The 23,225-nt window shown below is 36.6% G+C and overlaps 1 protein-coding gene across 2 annotated transcripts; it reads left to right on the top strand.

Moving 5' to 3' along the window:
- Window positions 1-3,180: 3,180 nt before the first annotated feature.
- On the top strand, window positions 3,181-21,799 carry CCNH (cyclin H). Of its 2 annotated transcripts, none has more exons than XM_011944233.1 (9): window positions 3,181-3,537; window positions 4,845-4,967; window positions 6,806-6,879; window positions 7,961-8,171; window positions 11,110-11,273; window positions 14,360-14,430; window positions 16,925-17,036; window positions 20,965-21,025; window positions 21,582-21,799. In XM_011944233.1, the coding sequence occupies exons 1-9, from the start codon at window positions 3,421-3,423 to the stop codon at window positions 21,618-21,620; spliced, it is 972 nt and encodes a 323-aa protein (XP_011799623.1). In that variant the 5' UTR covers window positions 3,181-3,420; the 3' UTR covers window positions 21,621-21,799. The 2 variants fall into 2 exon arrangements, with proteins under 2 accessions (XP_011799623.1, XP_011799624.1); XM_011944234.1 differs by having other exon boundaries at window positions 3,244-3,779.
- The last annotated feature ends 1,426 nt before the right edge of the window (window positions 21,800-23,225 follow it).

The following is a 23,225-nucleotide window of genomic DNA, read 5'->3' as shown; positions in this document are numbered from 1 at the left end:
CTGTTAGTTGTAACTTGACAACTGAGAATAAAACTAAGAAAGGATTTTGCAGCCAATGCTGCAAATACAAATTTGTTAATTGTATATTAACCAAATATGACTGCAAAAGGTTACTAAATACTCATTGTAAAGCTGTATTTTAAATGTCAGAAATCCATGTCAGTAGCTGAAGGCATACAGTTTTATGTTACATTTTAAAGTAAGAAAGATATCATGATTTTTGTGAGCATAGATGTGGTTTAGTCTCTTTTATCCCCCTTTTGTGTGTGTGTGTGTGTGTGCGTGTGTGTGTGTGTCCCTGAAATCAGAAATGGTGTGAACATGAGTATGCTGACGCATTTGGGAAATGAGGACTATAAATTAATCTGGCCACTTTATAAGATGTTTTATATAAGACTGCAAAATTATTTCAGTTGCAAACGTATTTAGTAGTAACTCCCATATACTTTTAATTCCCCTTTTTCTTCCTTTTCTCCTAAGATTGGGCAATATGACCTTTTTACTTTTATTTTTCCCTAAACATTAAGATCACTAGGTAGAGCCTGAAGAAGGAAGACTGTCCTGAAGCAAGAGAAAGGAAATCCTAATACTCTTATGGGAAATTTTGGAATAGTATGTAGATAAGTACAGGGCATTTCTGTGGTAGCCAAACAGATGACACCTGCTCAGCATCACCTAATCTCTGATTGGTAACCCTTAGTTTACAGGCAATGCCTGCAACTCAAAATATTTGGAATTTGTCTACAAGTACATACCATAGCACAATTTAACAACTGCAGCACAATAAAAGAGATTGTATTTACTTTGAAAAGTCATTGAAATATTTCTTAATATTTCACTTCTGAGTAGTGTCTAATGAAATAGTAATATCTTTGTCAACAAGCTGTGAATTTCCCTATCACTCTTCTAGGAAGAATACGTTCTGTCTGGTTAGCTGGTTTGTTCTTGTTTGAAATATCTTCATTTAGTAGCAGGGAAATTGTGATTTAAAACTAATGGAGTTGGGAGGCCCAGGCAGGTGGATCACTTAAGGCCAGGGGTTCTAGACCAGCCTGGCCAACATGGTGAAACCCCATCTCTAATAAAAGTACAAAAATTAGCTGGTCATGGTGGCATGAGTCTGTAGTCCCAGCTACTTGGGAGACTGAGGCTGGAGAATGGCTTGAACCCAGGAGGCAGAGATTGCAGTAAGTAGAGATTGTGCCACTGCACTCCAGCCTGGGTGACAGAGCAAGACTTTGTCTCAAAAAAAAAGAAGAAGAAAAAAACCTAATGGAGGTGTGAGTGGGGGTAGAAGGGAATTGGCTATATATTGATAATTTTTGAAATATGTTTCTCTATATTCTTTATATTTGAAATTTTCCATAAATAAAGTAAGTAAAAATAATAGAAGTGAAGAGAAACACTTGCTGCTTTTTAGTTGAAACTAGAAATGGAAATAGATCAAGGCACAAGTTCTACATTCCAGTGTGCCTCCTGTGGTAGCAATAGCAAAGAAACACTGTCGCACATCAGGCTGAGTAGAAGACCTTCACAGCATCCAGTCTGCTTACTTTAATAAAAAAAAATCATACATGAGCCTTAATGTTAGGGCATCAGCAACAATTGTATTCTGTAGACAGTTAATTTAGACACAGCCCAATTCCTACTACAACTGAAAAATAAGATCTATGTCAATTTTCATGTACTAAAATTTGTTCAAGTTTTAAAAAAAGTTACACCAGCAATGCCAGGTTTTTCACATATTTTTCCTAAGTGACAATCAGAAATTTTACTCATATCCCTGTAGAAATCATAGTCTGCCAACTCTTTTAAATGCCTATTTTTATTTTCCTTTACATAAAACTAAGGAGTTGTCAAATATCTTTCAGAAAAACAAAATGAAAAGAATTTATATGATATTATAAGATGCAAACTGTCATGCGTCTAATACTTTATATAGACATTTAATTATCTAGATCACTTATTTTCCTATCTTTTGTACCATTAATGTTTTTCTCCTTTAAATTATTCTTTCCCCCATATGCAACATTTTAGGTTGTTCACAATTCATTGTAATCAATTTGCCATGCCCTTCAATCTTCTCTTTCTTTCTCTCTTAGCCAATTTACGACACCAGATTAGCCACATATGTTGAGTGTGTGGATCGCCAAAATTATAAACCACAAATGGCATAAATTTGAGGAATTCAAATAACTGTGGCAAACTCTAACCTTAACTGCACCCAACAAAAATGAACAAGAAAAGACTTTCCCTATCATAAGCCTCTAAAAACATTTTCATAGAAAGCAGAGTTAAAGTCATCCTGCCACTTCTTTTTAGGATGTTCAAGACCTAAATTCTCCAGGTCTCATCATCTTTCTCTTTCTATTTATTTATTTATTTAATTTTTTAGAAAAGCTATTTGCCATAGGGAAATCCATTTTTCGGATTGGATATATAATAAATACATGAGAGAATAAGGTATGCCTAAATGGGACAAACCAGAATCAATGTAAATTTTGAATCTCACCTGCAATTTTGAAAGTCCTATTAATTTAAAAACTAGTAAATACCTTAGTATTCATGATAGCTTACTGTAAGATTCCCTAGGGGCAATGAAGATGGGAATCTCAAGAAAACTAAAACTACCATACATCCCGGCTTCAGAGGAGAAAACAGGGGGAGAGGATTGGCTAGTTATCAACAGAAGGGAAAGGAAAAAAAGCACCGAGAAAGAATAGACAAGGCAACAAAAGTGGCAAACTGTAAGGGCCAATACACATCCACTGCTTCAAGTTTTTCAGCCATGTTCCATTTTCAGAGCTTTCTGGTAGTGCTTCAAGAACACCGATCTCCAAACTCTTTCTGAAAAGGGCTAGGAATGCTTCTGCCTGAAGATCTTATCTATTCTTTCTGGGCCCCATGATCTCCCTGCATGATTGATCAACCTACTATTTCAACTCGAAAAAGCCTTTTCACAAATGTCAACTTCAGTAAGGCCTCCATTTAAAAATGAACACCCTACCAAGTCCTTTCCTAATTTCTGATTACGCCCTGTGAATTTACATCAGCCTACCCCACACCCTCAGTTTATGCCTCTTTTGAATACTCCTGGCGGGCTTCTCCTTTAAATCTTGCCTGGAAGGGGCGGAGCTATGTCCCAGGCTCACCAGGAGGAGCGTTCCGTAGGCTCCGCCCACCCTAGTCTCAGAGGGCGCCCCGACGAACCCAGGATACGGTCTCTTCCTAGTCCGCTCCGGAAATGCGACTGCGTACGCGCTGGACACATAATCGTGACGTCAGCGCGCCCGCGCCGGCTGGCCGAACGCGCTAGCCTTCGGTGAGATCTTTGGTGCGGTTAACGGCTGCTTTACGCCACGGCAGTGCTGCGTTTGGGTTGTCTTCTGCAGGCTGTTTGGACCTGCTCACGATTCCACAATGTACCACAACAGTAGCCAGAAGCGGCACTGGACTTTCTCCAGTGAGGAGCAGCTGGCAAGACTGCGGGCCGACGCCAACCGCAAATTCAGATGCAAAGCGGTGGCCAACGGGAAGGTGAGGTTTTCCCGACGGTTGCCCAGTTGCTTGGTCACTAAATTCTGAGCAGCTGCGGGAGCTCTTCTGGCTCCTAGGACAATCTCACTCCCTCATTTCTCTGCTTCTGGGGCGCGGAGTACGTTTATCTATTAAAATAAGCGAGCACCTTGCGAGGTTCCGTGGGTACAAAGACGAACAACGCCATCCCGTAGTCGAATGGCAGGCAAGTAACCAGTCTTTGTAACGTGGTGAAGAAGAGAGTAGGTAGTGTGCTAAGGTAGTGCGTGGCAAGAGCGGTTCACTTTTCAAGCGGTAATGTTGGGGAAGGTTTTTCCCAGTAGCCAATGCGGAGAAAATGGGGAAAGGACGTTCCAGGCAGTCGGAACTACCGTGCGGAGTGGGAGGGAGGTCAGAAGTTACAGGGTTGATGCGTGGAGGTGTTTGTGGTCGTATGTGGCCAAATGTGAGTACCTGTGCAGGAATGGCTGGGGAGGGTAGGAAGGGAACTTGTTTGTAAGTGGAAGTGAGGCGTTTGAAATTTCCATTGAAAGGATGAGGAACCTTTGAAATATTTAAAATGGGAAACTAACCTTATGAGATTTCCGTGCTCTAGCAACCTCGTGGTGAATGGGTTGGATGAGGGCGGGAGACCTGAGACGGAATACAAACCAAGTGACTGAGGATGGTTTGGACTATGGCCCGCTAGCCAAGTCCCTTCTGTTACAGCTCTAGGACTGGTTTAATCTTTCTTACAAGCTCCGCTCCAGCAAGTGTTCAATGCCTCCAAATTACTGATACTGAGTTACTTTACTTTCTACCTTTAATTCACATCACTGATTTTAGCACCTGAATTAGTTTCCTAAGGGCTGCCTTAAAAAAATCACCACAGACTGGGTAGCTTAAAATAACAGAAATTTATTGAAACATTTGCTGTTTTTTTACAACTTGCGTCGTAATGACTGACCGAGAAACGGATGTTGGAAGCTTTCCAATCATATTTGTAAAAAGTCCATCTACTTTTAAATTTGTAAATAATGATATCACAGCTGTGAGCATATGCACACAGCCTATCGTGATTGTTTATATAATGAAGCAAAGGTCTAGCTGACATTCCGAAAAGTTATGAAATGATGGTACAGTTTTAGTTTATTATTTTCCTACAGCTATTTTGTGTAATGAGTAGCGAATCTATAAAGAAAACGAGGCTTGATATATTCCCCTTCGTTGGAGATATAAACTAAATTTAATCTGGATAGAGAAAAATGTTTTACAATTGTTTAATTCATTGAATTCATTGAACTTGTGTTGTAATTGTTGATCTAAAGGTTCTTCCGAATGATCCAGTCTTTCTTGAGCCTCATGAAGAAATGACACTCTGCAAATACTATGAGAAAAGGTTATTGGAATTCTGCTCGGTGTTTAAGCCAGCAATGCCAAGGTCTGTTGTGGTAAGTTACAGTAGTGATGAAATATAAGGTCCTTTAGTTGACTTGTGAAATTTGACCTCTTCTAAATTCCCTGTCCACTCTAGTCTTAAAAATTCACATTAGTTACAATTAATTAGTTTTTGGCACATTATATCTTTTTCAATTCAGGCCTTAACTCATGAATTGCTGTATCATATCTTCAAAAGTATTTCAAGTCTCATTTTGTGGTCAGAAAAAAATTTGAGGTCAGGTAATATTACAAAGAAAGAAACAAAATAAATTACTTTCCTCTAAGTTCTCAACTAGTGAGCCATAGAACTGGGACTAGAACATAGACTACTTGCTTTTCCAACTCTGTGACACCCAATAAATGTTTGAAGTAATGCATTCTTTCATAATTGGTAATCATATGCCCCAGCTGAAACTGATACCATAAGATTTTTTTAAGCCTTGATTAGTAGAAGCTGGAGTTTTATCTTTGGTTAAAAAAGACTGTCTTATTGTTTCAGATGTATGGTTCTGAGGACCTGTTTGTTTTTTGCTGGGGTGGGCAACCGTGAGGAGAAATAGGTAGCTGAGATTAAAAAGCAGAAAGATAAAAAAGCTAGAGTGGGAGGGTGTTTAAAATGACTTTATATTATTCTCTCACAGGTTTGTTGTAAAGAACAAATATAGAAGTGTATCTTAAGTAAAAGTCTGTTAAATTTTAAAGTTATACAGTGTCACTAGCTTACAACCGAGTAGAGAATAATCTTCTAGGAAATTATCTCCATTTTTATAGTTGAAAAAAATTTGAAGTATGTTGAAAATATTAAGTCCATAGAGTTTATAATTTCTTTTTCATCTGAGATATCAAAGATTCAGAGAGAATTTTAGGTATACTTGATTAGTTTGTGTCTTCAGATTTGGCTTATTCTTACAAAAGAACTAAACTGAGGCAGTAAATTTAAGTGATCTTATCAAATGAAGAAAAAAATCCTTTAATGAACTTCTTTATGGAATTTATTTTTAAATAACATGTTTATCATTGGTGAATAATTTTTTTACATAATGACAAAACTAAACTTTTAAAATACTTAAAAGGAAATATTCTTTTTTCTATCATAAAATAGATTAGTGGTTATTTCATTGATTCCAGCCAAATGATATAATGGTTAAAAATACAGGCAGGTCTTACTTGAATTCATTCCTGTTCCTTATTGGCTGTGTGACCTAGATAAGTCAGTTAACCTCATTGATACTCAGTTTCCTTCTCTGCAGAGATAGTAATATTTCACCAAGCTGTTGTAAGGATTAAAACATGATGATAGTTTTGTGCTTATCACAGAGTCTGGCACTTGGTATGCATTCAGTAAATGGTAGTGCTGCTTCTGCCATTCAGTTGGCAGCAGTGATCACAGATCATGGGAATGGATACATAGCAATATCACAAATATGTAGTGGCTTTAGAGAGAAGGCTTATTGCCTTGCTCATGTTTTTTTGTCATTATTTTTATAAGATTGGTTAATCTGTGAACATTTGTATTTTTCTTCCTGAATTTATCTAATTCAGGACATTTTTGATACTCTGACTTCTAAAACATACACACTCACGTATTTTTAAATCCAGTGACCATAGGAAGGATTAGCCAGGGTAGGCTGGGGATAGACAAGCAAAGGATGGGAAAGGATCTTTTGGCTATGGCATTTCTGTAGTAATTCATCACAATTTATTTTGATTAAAGAAGAATTAATGAGTATTAGTATGTTTCTGGGTAATCTCTACAAAGAAACCTTTCCATAAATAAGTTCTGTTTCACACAATTTAACATTTAACATTTGTGAGTAGATCCTGATGATATATTTTTTTTAACTCTTAGGGTACAGCTTGTATGTATTTCAAACGTTTTTATCTTAATAACTCAGTAATGGAATATCACCCCAGGATAATAATGTGAGTATGTCTGTCTAATATATTGTTTTCATTTAATAATACCTTTATACTCTTTTTGAGTTTTTTTTGGGAGGAGAGAGTTGTGTGAGAGAGAGAGGGTAATTTAGACTTGAATTCTGGTTTTTTTTTGTTTTGTTTTTTAATTCAGAACTTAAGATCTCTATTTACCTGTACTTCGGTAATTCTGATGGCATCTGAACTTCATCTTGTCCAGATTCAAATTTTTTCTCAGATTAGCTACTTCTCTAACATCTCTTTCTATTTGACACCTTTGTTCTTCCAGTTGTTCAGACTGAGAATCATTTGTAGTGGCCCTTCCCACATCCAGTCAGTGTACGGATCCTGTAGCTTCATACTCATTTCTGTTGAACAAAGGTCTGTTGTTGCTGCTCTCTGCTGAGCACTGTGTCTATCATTAAAGATGAAATTAGTATGAGACTCATCAAAGAGCTTGCTTTCAATGACATTATACCTGTTTTCTCTTTTTGATTCCCATTTCCACCAGTCAAGATTAGGCCCTTGATCTCACTGCCAACCTTGATTTTTGCAGTAGCTTTCTTACTGTTTTCTCATACTGAGCAGCATGAATTGGCCAGGTGAATTTCACACATTTGTCCCTTAAATAATAGTCTCTTATTCAATTGCCCTTAGAGACTTCCACCGATGGCCTTCCACAATGTTCCTTTAACCTACTTTTCTTCCCATACTTATATGGTACATATATGCTTTATTTTTAACTATTCCATCTACGTTATACAAAGTGCTCTTATTCTTCAGTTAATTTATTTTTCCAGATATTTAGGTTGTACTACATAACACTGTCATTGAGTCAGTGATGTTTGAATGCCATGGCAATATTGGTTTGACCTAATTTTATAGTTTGTCTTATGTCTCTTAATGAAGTGTGAACAGGAACTATCTTTCAAAAAAAATTCTTGCAATGTCTAGCAGTCACTTTTGAATATTAGGCAATTATAGAATATACTTTTAGAAATAAAATATTTAGATACTTCTCAAAGTATATGCATGTTCTTCTGCCCCACCCCAACCCCACCCCCTGCCTCCTTATTTTTTCCTCTAGGCTCACTTGTGCATTTTTGGCCTGCAAAGTAGATGAATTCAATGTATCTAGTCCTCAGTTTGTTGGAAACCTTCGGGAGAGTCCTCTTGGACAGGAGAAGGCACTTGAACAGATACTGGAATATGAACTACTTCTTATACAGCAACTTAATTTCCACCTTATTGTCCACAATCCTTACAGACCATTTGAGGGCTTCCTCATCGACTTAAAGGTAAACTTGATGTAAAATAAACTAATACTACATTCTCCTTTCCTATTCTTTAACAAAAAGGATCCAAAATTTTAAAACTCATAGTCATCCTCGTTGTTAGAGCATGGATACGACCTGTGGGTCTGGCCTCGTCATATAGGGCAGTTGTGTTTAAACTTCAGTGGGCATCATCAGTCATCGGGAGAAATTGTTAACTCAGATGGTTGGGTGGGACTTACGGAGTTTCTCATTTAAGTGATCTTTATTACGTCCAGGGATGTAATGAAGACGATTGAGAGTTCAGAACGGTGCTTATTATGGAGGCTTAAGATACCTCTTCTAACTTTGAATTATATTGTCATGGATCTGGGCCTGATTTAAACCATAAAAAATTCTTAAACTAGAAGATTGCTAAGTGACTTATATTTTTAGAGGTTTGTGAACTTGAGTCCCTATGTAGGCATCAATAATATAAGTAAACAAACATTGACAGAAGCAACTTTTAAGTTGTTTTGTTTGGCTCTAAAAGAGAAGTTGGATAGTCAGAGTCGAATCAAACAAATCAGGAACTGGTTCATTCATATTAGATCAGTGGCTCAATTTGGGTATCTTCTGTGTGCCAAACTTTGTGCTTGAAGATGTAACCAGAAACAGGACAGGAACAGTCTCAACTTTTGTGAACCTTGCAGTCGAAAGGTTTTAGACAATCATATATCCATTGTGCTCAGTGATACAGAGGGGAAAATATATTTTAGAGGGAGATAACAGACTAAGAGGTAAGGAAAACATTCTGAGAACGTATCATTTAAAGTACAATTCAGAGTAGGAATAGGAGAGAGAAGAACATTCCAATCAGAGACTTCCCTGGTGAAAAGTTCAAATTCAAGAAACTATTCTGTGCTGAACAACCTGAACAGAGCATAGCAATGCAGGGGGAAGAGATCACAGACAGCTGCTGCCAGAGTGGAAGGCAGAGTCTAGACTGTGGAGACAATGCTACAGATTTTGAATAGAGCAAAGAGAAGCCAGTGAAAGGTTTAAATTTAGAGAGTGGCATGATTAGATTTGCAGTTTTAAAAGATCATGTTAGCAATCTTATGGATCAGGTATTTACTGCGCATCTGTATATGTCAGGCATAACGTGGAGAATGGATTAGAATAGATTAAGTGAATAATGGGGTACTGTTAAAGGAGTCCAAGCTAAAGATGGTGGTGGTCTTCACTTGTATGAAGGTTGTGGATACAGAAAGTGCTTCCTGGGCTTCAAAGATACAGGATAAGTATCCCTTACCTAAAAATTTTCGAGCCAAAAGTATTTGGGATTTCACTTTTTTTTTTTTTTTTTCGATTTTGCAATATTTGCATTGTGCTTACTGGTTGAGCATCCCAAATCCAAAATCTGAAATGCTCCAGTGAGAATTTCCTGAGTGTCATGTCAGTGCTCAGAAAGTTTCAGATTTTGGAGTATTTCGGATTTTGAATTTTTTGGATTTATGCTCAGCCTGTAGTTAGGTAGAATCAATGGAACATGAGGAATGATTATAGATAGAGATGAGGACAGAGGAAGAACCCCCAAGTTTCTGACTGGGTGATACTTTTTTTTGTTGTTTTTTGTTTAATGGAAGAGACCGATGCACATTTAAATACTGATGTAAAGAGCTAGTAGTGAGAGAAAGATGAAATACAAAATAGTCTGTTTGGAGTAAGGTGGAAGGGGTTGGCATGGAATTTGGAAGCAAGGGAGAAGAACTGGCCTTAGAAGGAATAATAGCTCTTTCTCTTAACAGTGGAAAAGGGGAAATTATGGGCTTAGGATACTGTTATGCCTCAGGATTTGGTGTTGGCAGGAAATAGCGCCTTTCTTTGGTAAGAAATAGTTTTCTGAGAGTGATGGAGTTTCTGAGAATTATCAAAGACGTTAAGACAAATGGAAAATATTTATGCAGTCACTGAAAAATGGGAAAGTAAACTGTGGAAATACTGTGGTTGCTTGACAGTGTTTAAGAGCCTTGCTGAGGTCAATGAACATGAGTTTACAGTAACATTTCCAGACTTCTGCTCGAATTGTTTTCTCTGGCAGTACTCAGAAATCTTGGTATAGTTGCAAAGCGAAGTTTGTTGGATTCAGCCACTGTTCAACTTCTGGTTTTGCCAGAAATTTGTTGGCAGCGTATCGGGGCAGGGAATTCAGGAGAGAAATGAGGACCAGAGGACACTGGTGAGTGGGAGCAAGTAGAGGGATAAGTGAGCAAAGGTTCAGAGGAGGAAGAACAGCTGTGAAGTAAATGAGTAAATATATTAGAAAGGGAAGCATTGTGATCAGAGTAGTGGGTCTTAATTTCTCATATCACAGGTGAGACATTTTTGTACAATTGACTCTTAAATATTTCAGAGTGCAGAAAAGCTTTCCTACTGCTTTAGGTGTCAAACATGGATATCTGAGGACTTCAGATTTATGGTTTATTTTATAGGGTATGAAGAATTGTCAGGAAATAGGAGGTCTTCCACATCTCTTGGGCATATTCTAAAACTTTTTCTGTGGGAATTTGAAGTCTAGTGTATTCTAATCAAATTGAGATTCACTTTTATTTACTTCTTCCTGAAAGTAAATTTTAAGTAGAAGGAATTTCATATAAAAATAAGGTGTATTCCTAAATGTGGCCTTACATTTGAATCACCTGGGTTGCCTGAGAGAAGCATTTACCTGGGAATATGTATTTCTTGGCCCTACTTTAGACTCAGTGGAATCTCTAAGAGCTTCCCTTCCTTCCCCTTCCTACTCAGGTGGAAAAGGACCGAGAAGGGATTAATGTAAATTGAGGACACTGTCAAGTACTGTGCTAGGAACTTTAGATATGTTATAGCACATATTTCTTAATATGAGTTGTGTAATTTTAAACTGTTGTTATACTCCATTTAAACCCTCAGAAATGGTAACATTTGCAAACTTTCTTTCTAGACTCGCTATCCCATATTGGAGAATCCAGAGATTTTGAGGAAAACAGCTGATGACTTTCTTAATAGAATTGCATTGACGGATGCCTACCTTTTATACACACCTTCCCAAATTGCCCTGACTGCCATTTTATCTAGTGCCTCCAGGGCTGGAATTACTATGGAAAGGTATTAATTAGTCTTTTAGGTCAAATTCAGTCACTGAGTTTATTTATTCATAGAATCATTTCTGACTATAATCTTTAATATTCCTTGTGGCTGGGATGGTTGGTGAAAAGAAGAAATGAAATTGCCTTTTAAGGAAATCTTTAAACATCATGAAAAGTACTGTTGAACTAAGAGGAGGATACATTTAGGATTAAAGTAGGAGTAAACCAGGTGATCCTTGAAAGACTGATACAGCTATCAGTATATGACAAATTTAGAAGGTCCTGTGAACTGGTGAGCAACTTGAGTGCAGCAAATATGTCTGCCTTGTTTTATCTTTATTCCCCTTCTGTAGAGCATGTATGACACGTGGAAGTTAAATATTGTTAACTAACTGAAGCGCAAGCTAGCAGCCAATTAGACATTTTTAGTTCTGTATTAAGTTTCTCAATTTATGACCTTTGAGATTCTGCTTGATTTCATTTTTAGAAATAGCTGAGGAAGAAAGATGATAAAACTTCCTAAAGTTAATTAAAACTATTTTACATGATTATAATCCCTTATCCATAATTTCAGGATCTACTGATAAGGTGGCAGCAGATAGAGCAGATTGTATTTAGTTTTTATTTCACTTAATAGGAATATTTGTGTTCCCTTGCAGGAATCTTAATATTCCTGATTACAGACATCACTTAGGTATTTCACATTTCATAATATATGCACCAGATAACTTTTCTAAGACATGAATACTTAAGAATTTCACAACACATCTGCATCTAGGATAAAGGATTGTAGGTTTATATTTTATGATATGCCTCTTCTCTGCAAACACAGCTCACTAACTGTATGTAAATGTATATATTTAATCCCAAAGTGATTTAAATCTCCACTTATTTACTAAGCAAACATCTATTAAATACCTTCTGTGTACTACTATGCACTGTACTACACTTTAGGAATATGAAAATGAATAAGATAAATCTCTGCGTTAGGAAAGACAGTCATGTAAATTATTGATGTATATGGAGTTAAGATGTGGACTTCCATTAATTTTGGGGGGGTTGGTTGGTTATTTGTTTTTTTTTTTTTTGGACAGCATCTCACTCTCACCCAGGCTGGAATGCAGTGGCACAGTCATAGCTCACTGCAGCCTCAACCTCCCAGCCTCAAGCGATCCTCCTACTTCAGCTCGCTGAGTAGCTGGGACCACAGGCACACACCACCACATCCTGGCTAATCTTTTTGTTTTTTTGTAGAGTTGGGGTTTCCCTATATTGCCTAGGCTCATCTCAGTCACTCCTAGACTCAAGTAATCTCCTGCCTAGGCCTCCCAAAGTGCTGGGGTGACAGGTGCACACCACCATACCTGGCCTGCGGACTTCATTCTGTAAGGGAACAAAAGTCCTCTTTTCCACAGTTCAAATAACCAAAAGTCTGATTAATCTTGAAGCATTGTATATAGTGCATATATAAATTCTTCAGTGATGAGATTTTAGTTACATAGAGTGGGATGAAGCATCCTAAGGTCCAGATGAGTTTATTTCATCTTATAAGTTTAGTTCAGTATAATTCCAGGCAGGCAAAATTGAAATTGTGATACCTTTGGCTCCGTGCAAATTTAATAGGCCTTTGTAACATTCCCAGAGACTAGACATTGGGCCTTCCCCGCCCCCCACTTAGGGAAATGCTTTCCAAACATTTTTAACTGACAGCTGATTTTTGAGGCAAATTTTTGAGATACGTGGAAATGGGGTTTACATTTATTGCTGATTTCAAAAGGGAAAGCCCCTGTGCTGTTGTCAGAGTCTGGATAATGCCTCAGATTATTAATCATAGGATTATTACCGTTATTTCTGGGTTTTCTTCTCTTGTAGATTTAGAGCTTTATTTCTCATCTGCTACTTTAGGTATTCTTATTTGCCTGTGGATTTTATTAAAATACCACAATATTAAAATTCAAATTCAAAACTGAGGTTAAGAGTTGCTAACTTCACAGAGATAATGAGTAGTCAGCCAACTCTTAGCACCAAACCTATGATCCTTATGCTTAAGAAATCAAAAGGAAATGAAGAGTAAAAATAAAGGAAGATGACAAAAATGGGAGTAATTTCAGTTAGGAAAGGGAAAGGAAAAAACTAGTTATTTTGAATTACTAGTAAGTGGAAATGGATTAGTTGTCAGGAGATTTCTTGATTTTCAGATCCAAAGTTTATTCCCACAATAGATGATGATGTAATGTCAAACAGTTATCAAAACTTTATAATAAAATTTAAATCTGGATAAAGACACAAGAGTTCTTAAAGCATTGCTTTCTATTTTTGTAACTATTACACCCAAGAGAAAAATAATTTTTTTGCATTTGTGTTTGAAAAACTGTTTAATACTTTGAGAATCTGTTCATTTGAGCTTTTATCAATTATAGGTCAAGTTCAGGTATGTAAAACTTCAGAGTAACTAAAAATTTAAATATAGAAATTATATTTTCATACTGTCAGTAGCTCTGAGAAAAACAGGTAATTTGGATTTTATATCACATTGATAAAGAAGTTTAACACCTTTGATTTGGACTTGATGCAAATAAGATGTAATAGATTTATAAAGCATTAGGTGGCTGGTTTGAATGTTTGTTACTTCTCAAAAGTGCAACTATAGGTAAAATGGCTTTCATATTAAGGGAACAGAGAATCCTTACTAGTGCCAGATTCCAGTTTTGCTGCTTCCTAGCTTTATTACTTTGGGCAAGTTACAAGATCATGACTTATTCATCCCTGTAACTCAGATTCCTCATCTGTAAAGTAAGGTTAGACTCATTGGGCTTCTATATTAAAAGATATAAATGTTATAAGTACTGACTGTTACTGTTACTTTCATACTCTTTTGTCTCTGAAAGGTTGTACTTGGATGTCACTAAACTTAAACAGTAAACATCTTTTAATGTAAGTGCTAATAAATCCTTAAAACATAAGAGTTATAGATTATATATTCATAAATTAAAAAAATTTTTAATTGCCTTTGATGAGGATGGAAGAAAATAATTTATGATGTCATGTTTTCTCAATGTGCTGTATGTTTTCAATAGATTACATTTTTTTTCTTTTCTTTACCAGTTATTTATCAGAGAGTCTGATGCTGAGAGAGAACAGAACTTGCCTGTCACAGTTACTAGATATAATGAAAAGTAAGTAAATGAGAACACTTTACAAAATGTTCTTCCAATACAAAGCTCCTTTCTAAATAAATATCTTGGTGTTTAACTAGAAATATAACATAGATTTTTGTTTAGATTTCTTTTCACTGAATTACTGTATTATGGAAGCATGAAAGACACATTGGTCTAGAACAAATAGAAGGTACATAGAGGGAAGTAGTGTTCATATCTATAGAACTTACGCAAAGAGTGAAAATAGAGTCCGGTTTAGAAAGGATTTAGAGATTGACAACAGGATCTTTTTAAAGAATAAAGAAACATACTAGGCACTGAAAAAGATGTAATGGGAAATAAGGATAATTTTTAAATTTGTAACTTCTATTTTGTAGATAAATTATTTTTTTAAGAGAAAGGTAGAAGGAGATTTGACACACTCAGAGAAGGCACGGTTAAGACAGCAGAGAAAGATTTAAAGATGCTTGCCTTGAAAATTGGAGTGATGTGGTTGCAAGCCAAAGGAAGCTGACAGCCACTGGAAGCTGGAACAGGCAAGGAATGGATTTATCCCTGGAGCCTCCAGAGAGAGTGTGGCCCTTCCAGCACCTTAATTTTGGCGCAGTGAAGCAGATTTCAGACTTCTGGGCTCTAGAACTATTAGATAATAGATTTCTGTTGTTTTAAGCCATCACGTTTGTGATTAATTTTGATAGCAAGGTTGGGAAAATAATACAGCTCTGAATAACCAAGACTTATCCAGTCCAAAACGTTATGAGTGCTGGTGTTGAGAAACGCTGTCCTAAGAGTTGAGTAGAATCTCTTACTTATTGGCTGAATTAACCAGCATTCTTCATTCCTCATTCTTGCCCATGGCACACTTGGTCATGGCTGCTAAGCTACTCTTTGGGGTTAAAAGTCAATCGTGGCCGGGCGCGGTGGCTCACGCCTGTAATCCCAGCACTTTGGGAGGCCGAGGCGGGCAGATCACGAGGTCAGAAGATCGAGACCATCCTGGTGAACACTGTGAAACCCCATCTCTACTAAAAATACAAAAAAATTAGCCGGGCATGGTAGTGAGCACCTGTAATCCCAGCTACTCGGGAGGCTGAGGCAGGAGAATGGCATGAACCCAGGGAGCAGAGCTTGCAGTGAGCGGAGATTGCGCCCCTGCACTCCAGCCTGGGTGACAGAGTCAGACTCCGTCTCAAAAAAAAAAAAGTCAATCATGTTTGTTTCCAAACCTTCTTGTGTAAATTGTTCTTGTTAATTAAATTTGTAATGTAATTAAATGTTAAACCAGTAAAATACAAGATTGAAATCTTGATCTTCGATGACAGTAAATGGGTATACATTTTACATATTTTGTGTTTTAAAATTTAAGATGCTTCAGGGCATCTCTATGATTTCTTGATTCTCTGCTTGAAGTGATCCTGAGGGCTTCCTTCTTGGAGAATGATGGCTGTGGTTTATGAATTATAAACTGTAGGTCTTTAGTTATACCACTAGGGGGTTCACTTTAGAAGCTAATTGTGATTTGACTGTAGCTGTTAGGATCGTAGAACTTAGTAGGTAAAGGGGATCTTATTCCAGGGTACTCATTTCATAGCTTAGTTTTATTACTGATTTCTTCTCAATACCTTTGTTTTGCTCCACTTATTTTAAAATGAAATAAAAACAGCTCTTTATGAAACACTCAGAAGTTTAATGCTACTAAGATATTGGTAATTTTTGGAACACAGATACTGTCCTAAGGGTGTTGAGTTACAAGTATTAATTCAATTAAAAATACTGTTTTGTTTGCATTATGAAATAGGTCAGTAGTGTAGTCATTTGGATCACAGGGCTGGCTAATAGTAATAATAAGCTCATTGGATCTCTCATTATTCCCCTAATGTTGAAATTTGTATTCTTTGGTTTATTATACTTGAATAACAAGATCAGCTAGAGGATGCTTTTGCAATTATAAAGTTACTGATATAGTAGTTTACTTTTAACCTGAAGTGTGGACATTTTTGTATAGGGTCTGCTTTTTGTTAAAGCAAAGGATTATTAAATTTTTACTAAGCATCCTCCCTTTATTGCATGTTGTGTAATAACAGTTTCCTTTGTAAACAGGAAGTATACTGTTGGCCCACTATCTATGGAATAGAATATTACAAAGATGGTTGGTGATAGAGAACAAAACATGTTCACTAAATCATTTAGGGATTTTTTTTTTTAAGTCTTAAAACTGAACAAGAAGTGCCCCCAGTAGGATTTGCAAAAAATACTAGATTTTACAGTGTGCTTTATGTTATATACGATATGGGCTAAACAGCAGAGAGCCATAATTACTTCAAGTAAACATACAGTGCTTATTGGATTTTAATGTAGAATGAAATGCAGAATGATGCAAATCCTGAGAATAATAACCATGTCATTTGCAGGGTGTTTTGTTGTTTCCTATAACAAAATGGAAAAGTAACCAGCTCCGCTACTATGAGAAGGTTTGCTTATTCAGTTTAAATTCTTTTTTGTATCCACATAGGCATGAGAAACTTAGTAAAAAAGTATGAACCACCCAGATCTGAAGAAGTTGCTGTTCTGAAACAGAAGTTGGAGCGATGTCATTCTGCTGAGCTTGCACTTAATGTAATCACGTAAGTTGATGTGACAGTGTTTATCAATAGACATAATTGTTACCCAGTCCAACTGGTTCGTAAATCATTTTATTGGTGTTTGCTCATTTGAGGAAAGCTGACTGATCCATTAAATCAGATTTTCTTTATTGAATGGACATTTCTAATGAGATTAAGTTAATAGTTCGGCAATCACTGTGCAGTTCTGATCCTGCTGTGATTCATAAGTTCTTTGGCTTGCAGGCCGTTCTGTTCTGTTACTTCTCATGGGATTTCAGGGGTCAGGGTCTTCCTAAAGAATCCTTTTACCTTTTCTTGTCCTTTTAATCTTTGATCTCTCTGAAGTTGTGATACTTGGTCTGAGGAACAAATATGCTGTTCCAGACTTCTGTTAGCTAGAGTAGGGAAAGTTGGCATACTTGCTTTCAGTGACAAATTTTATATTGACGATAAAGCCAGTAGGAAAATAGGCTGTTTAATTTCTTCTTGTAGCTAGACATAACACCTTTAATGTCTCTTAATTGATATGTAAGCTGAATGTGGAAATCACCATAAAATTGGCAATGCATGCTTTGCAAATTGAAAGATCCACTTAAACTTTCTCTTTTAGGTGTTTAAGCAGTTGGGAATTTGGATAGGTACTAGGATTAATTAAACTGTCATTTTCTATTTCCTGTGGGATGCATTTTGTTACTTAAAGTTATACCGTATTTGTTAAAATTTAATGGGAGTTATCTGTGGCATTTTATATTTAAGATGTATTGAGGTATTATTTCTGTAATTGGTGAATATGTGCTGCTGGACACCTATGAAAAGCCAGAACAGCATTCCAAGGCCCTTATGTCAAATACACATGACTCAAATTCCTTACCTATACAGTTGTAGTCGGGAAATATCTAGGGAGTTAGGAAGTGTGCAGAATATGAGGTTGTTTTATTATAGTTAGAGCTATAATGACAAAGCATGATTTAGCACAGAATTTGAAATTGGTGGATTTCATTCACTCCCGGGTTTCAGTGGTAACAGGAATTTTTCAGAGTGGTTACAGAGAAGTAATGTTGGCTTTAATGAATAAAAGTATTGCAGCACTGATTAATGTTCTTTTTGCATTGATTTTGAAATGGGATTAGACCAGGGGTTGGCAAACTGTGACCTACCAGGCCTATCCAGCCCATTAGCTGTTTTTAGAACAGTTTCTTGGAATGTAGCACACCCATTCGTTTATGTATCACCTATGGCTATTTTCATGATACAGCAGAAAAGTTAGGTAGTTGAAACAGAAACTGATTATAGGGCCTTAAAAGGCCTAAAATATTTACTGTCTCTTTAAAGTTTATCCACCCCTGGATTAGACCACTGAACTATTAATCCTACCTTTTCTAGCTAAGTAACTGAATGGACCATAATCCAGAATTCCCAACTACCATAGCTTACATTTTATTCCAGATTGCCATCTGCCTTGTACTGGGTGGGCCAAGCAAATTCTGAATATCTATGAGTACTTGAGGGGTGCTTCAAAATTCACTAGATGTATACTGTTGTAAAATTCAATAAAAAATGAATTACTAGAAAAGTGAAGACAAAAACATAAGCTCAAGTTGTATTAGATTCAACAGTCATAAAATTATATCAGATTGCTATTAAAAATTTCTAGGGCTGGGCACAGTGGCTTATGCCTGTAATCCCAGCACTTTGGGAGGCTGAGGCAGGCAGATCACCTGAGGTCGGGAGTTCGAGACCAGCGTGGCCAACATGGCGAAACACCGTCTCTACTAAAAATACAATAATTAGCTGGACGTATAATTAGGTGCCTGTAATTCCAGCTGCTCGGGAGACTGAGTCAGGGAGAACTGCTTGAACCCCGGAGGGGTCACAGTGAGCCGAGATCATGCCATTGCACTCCAGCCTGGGCAACAGAGTGAGACTCTGTCTCCAAAAAAAAAAAGAAAGAAAAACAACTTCCAAACACAATTCCTATACTTAACTCACTGCAAACTGTTCATGGACCAGCCCTGGTACTCACTACCATGAGTAGTGCTACTTTAGGACTAAATATTTGTTTTCCTTGATCTTCAAAATTATTTTACCTTTATTTTTCATGACACAAAAACTGTTTTGTCATTGTCAGTCAATACAAGTGAAACCAAAGTCCCCTTTGATCAAAACCCAAATTTGTCATGACCTCAGAAGTTACTTAGCAGTTGTTTACCTTTGCCAGCCTTTTCTCTGCACGTATATCCATGTGTGTATTTATGAAATAAGTCACATTTTCTTCTTTACATCTTTCATACATATGGTACAACGTGTAATTATCAATGCTTAGCTTTAGCTAGTCTGAGTGGAAAAGTATCACATTGGTATTTTAATTTGCATTTTCTTGATTATGGGGCATTGAAGTTTCCACGTTTAACAGTCACTTATATTTCTATTGTGTTGCTTATTCCCCTTGTCCAATTTTCTGGTTTTTTTTTTTTTTTTTGAGATGGAGTCTTGCTGTGTCACCCAGGCCTGAGTGCAGTGGCGTTATCTCACTGCAACCTCTGCCTCCCGGGTTCAAGCAATTCTCCTGCCTCAGCCTTCCAAGTAGCTGGGATGACAGGTGCATGCCACCACGTCCAGCTAGTTTTATTTTTTGTATTTTTAGTAGAGATGGGATTTCACCGTGTTAGCCAAGGATGGTCTCAAGCTCCTGACCCCTGCCCACCTCAGCCTCCCGAAGTGCTGGAATTACAGGTGTGAGCCACCGTGCCTGGCCACATTTTTGTGGTTTGTAGTGCTTTATAGATTCTATATACAGTCATCCTTCAGTATCTATGGGGGATTGGTTTCAGGACTTTCTGCTGATAACCAAAATCTACAGATGCCCTAATACAAAATGGTGTATTTGCATATAACCTATATACATCCTCCCATATACTTTAAATCATCTCTTATACCTAAATACAATGTAAATGCTATGTAGTTACTATACTGTATTCTTGAGGGAATAATGACAAAAGTCTGTACATGTTCAGTACAGATAGAATTTTTTTCCTTATTTTCAATCCGCAATTGGTTGAGTCCACAGATGTGGAAACCACAGGATACAGAAGGCTGATTGTACTTGATTATATATGATATATTCTATTGTTTTTCACAACTTTTTTCCAAATACTAATTTTTGCCCCAGCTCCCATACCCCTACTTTTTTGAGAAAAAGTCTGTGTCATCCAGGTGGAGTGCAGTGGCTCGATCTTTGCTCACTGCACCCTCTGCTGTCTGGGCTCAAGTGATCTTCCCACCTCAGCCTCTCGAGCAGCTGGGACTACAGGTGCTCAACCACGTTGGCTAATTTTTTTATTTTTTTTTGTAGAGACAAGGTTTTGCCACATTGCTCAGGCTGGTCTCAAATTCCTGGGCTCAGGCGATCTGCTGCCTCGGCCTCCTAAAGAGCTGGGATTACAATTTGTGAGCCCCTGTGCCCGGCAGGTCCCAGCTCATTTTTTATTTCATGTTTTTCCTAGTTACTTGAAACACTTTTTATCACACATTAAATTTGTACTTCTGCATAGTCATTACTTTGCTTAATCTAGTCTGATCATTGATTTAATATCTCACTTTTAATTACCATAGCTTTTGTAGTGTGCTTTGAAGATAACTGGGACAAGGTCTTCCAACATTGTTCTTTTTTATATTCTCCATTTTTTCACACTTCTTCCTAGATCAGTGTTAGACTTGACAAATTCCATGAAAAATTTTATTGGGGTTTTAATTAGAATTGCATTTAATTTAAAGATTGATTTTAAAAGTATCATTTTCCCTACCCATAACTCTTCATCTTTTTCCATTTATCCAGGCCTGTGTTTTTCAGTAGATACATGATATTGCACATAGCCTTGCTAGTTTATTTTACATTTTATAGTTTCTGTGGCTGGTATTAGATTGCTTATTGATAGTTGCTTAATTATAGGAAGAAGAGGAAAGGCTATGAAGATGATGATTATGTCTCAAAGAAATCCAAACATGAGGAGGTATGTTTTACTCCAAAGATTAACTCTAAGTCATTTTTGTTACACATTCTGGTGTGATTATACTATTAAGATTTGTTCTCCAAGAGTACAAGCATTATAGAGTTGTGGGTTTTTTCATTTTTTGCATACTTCCTTACGTACAGTACTGTTGTCCATTATTAAAGGGATTTTTCTCTCTTCTGTCTTTACTTGATGAAGAATCCTTCTTGTGTTCATAGAAAGCAGAAATAATATGCATACATACTACATTTTTGCTTTATTTTTTATTCTCCAAGGATTTTTCCCTTACCCCCTTTTAAAAACAAATTTTCTGTCAAGTCAGATAAGTGAATAATCAGAGGCAAAAGGTCACAGTTGTAACCTTTATTCCTCATTGGAGGAGTCTGGTGAGACCATGCCAACATTACTAACAGTGAACTATTACAAAATTTCCTGGTTTATCTTTTGTAATCCACATGGGTAAAAGGAGGAGAACATTTTCCTAAAGGGAGGTAAGAGGTAAACAATACTGGTTATGCTTCAGTGTTATCCTTACCACACTTTTTTTCCTTCTTAGGAAGAATGGACTGACGACGACCTGGTAGAATCACTCTAACCATTTGAAGTTGATTTCTCAATGCTAACTAATCAAGAGAAGTAGGAAGCATATCAAGCGTTTAACTTTATTTAAAAAGTGTAATGTGAAAACAAAATATATTAAAACTTTTCTATTACTTTCTTTCCCTTTCACAGTAACTTTATGTAAAATAAACCATCTTCAAAAGAGCTAGAATAGCACCTGTTTTGAATATTCTTACTCCATTATGACTAATATCAAATTAAAGTTGCAACTTACTTGCCTAATTTTTTAAGCAAAATATAATAGGCAAACCTATGCTTTTTTAAGAAAAAGGCACCACAAAAACCAAAACTTAGTAGCCAGCTTTAAAAGTGTTAAGGAATGTGTTTTGCCCTCTAGAAACCTTCATAAATGGCTTTTTGAATGCCATCCTGATACATTTAGCTATTTGTCCATTACTATTAAACTGCAGAAGGTATTTCAACTATTACATGGTACTGAAAGCCAGTTGTCTGGGTAATGAATATTATTGGTTTTCTTTACTTACCCGAAAACATTTCCAAATGAGTTTTTAAAAAAAAAAAAAATATGATTTTGAATAGCTGTCTACATCAAACTCCGTAGGCTAGTAGAGATAAGTAGGCAGAAGCAATTTGTATATTCGGTTATGGTTTTTAAATTGTGTTTTGATGTAGGGTCTTGCTATGTTGCCCAGGCTGTCTCAAACTCCTAGGCGCTAGTGTTTCCTGAGTAATTGGGACTACAGGCACACGTCACCACAGCCTTTAATTAACCTATTAGATCACCTATAAGTGAATCCGTGTAAGTAGATTATAACAGTTACTAGGAATTGTGCAGACTAAATATGTTCGAGAAATGTAATTCAAATTGAAATGAGTCAATTTAAAAATATAAAAGCACAGACTATTACAACAAATTACTTAGATGTGAATCATGGCTGCCTCTATTTCACTATGTGACCTTGGTAAGTTATTAAATCTCTAAGTGCCAGTTTCCCACACTGAAAATGGGGAAAATAATAATGCCCACTCTTTATAGGATTAATTAGAACAGTACCTGCATACACTAAGTATTCAGTAATTGTTAACTATTATTATAATTGGAACCGAACTGTGGATGTCTGTATATCAAGCCAGATTTTTTTTCAGGAAAACTGGCTTGAAGGAATTCCGAGTAATTCAAGTGTCCTAAATCTAATTAAATTGCACAGATACACACACCTCCTCAGTCTCAGTACATCCCAGGCTGTACTTTCCAGAAAGGTAAGTACCATTATAATTACATCTACTTTAAGGCAATGCTTACTGTGTGCATATTCATCTCTCTAACAATTCTTTAAACTGTAGGCTTGAGTTTTGTGGGGTGTTTTGTTTTGTTTTGTTTTTTGTTTTGTTTTTCCCTCATTCTGGAGTCAAGGGAATAAAATTCATGACGTGAGATTTTACAAAAGCAGAGTGGAAGAAGCCAAAAGTTATAAATCCTCCATCGTGGTCCTAGTTAAGTACATTGCTGCTAGGCTCTAGACAGAATTACAAGATGTTCACAGTTTTTCTCATTTTCCCTTTCAGATCGCCAAACTTTGGCATCAGAGCAAGGTCCACACTTTATCACTGAAAATTT

Source organism: Colobus angolensis, unplaced genomic scaffold (assembly GCF_000951035.1).
Source record: "Colobus angolensis palliatus isolate OR3802 unplaced genomic scaffold, Cang.pa_1.0 Scaffold23, whole genome shotgun sequence".
Classification (NCBI taxonomy): Eukaryota; Metazoa; Chordata; class Mammalia; order Primates; family Cercopithecidae; genus Colobus; species Colobus angolensis.
The sequence above is the reverse complement of the archived record's forward strand: the minus strand, read 5'-3'. Positions and strand labels throughout refer to the sequence as shown.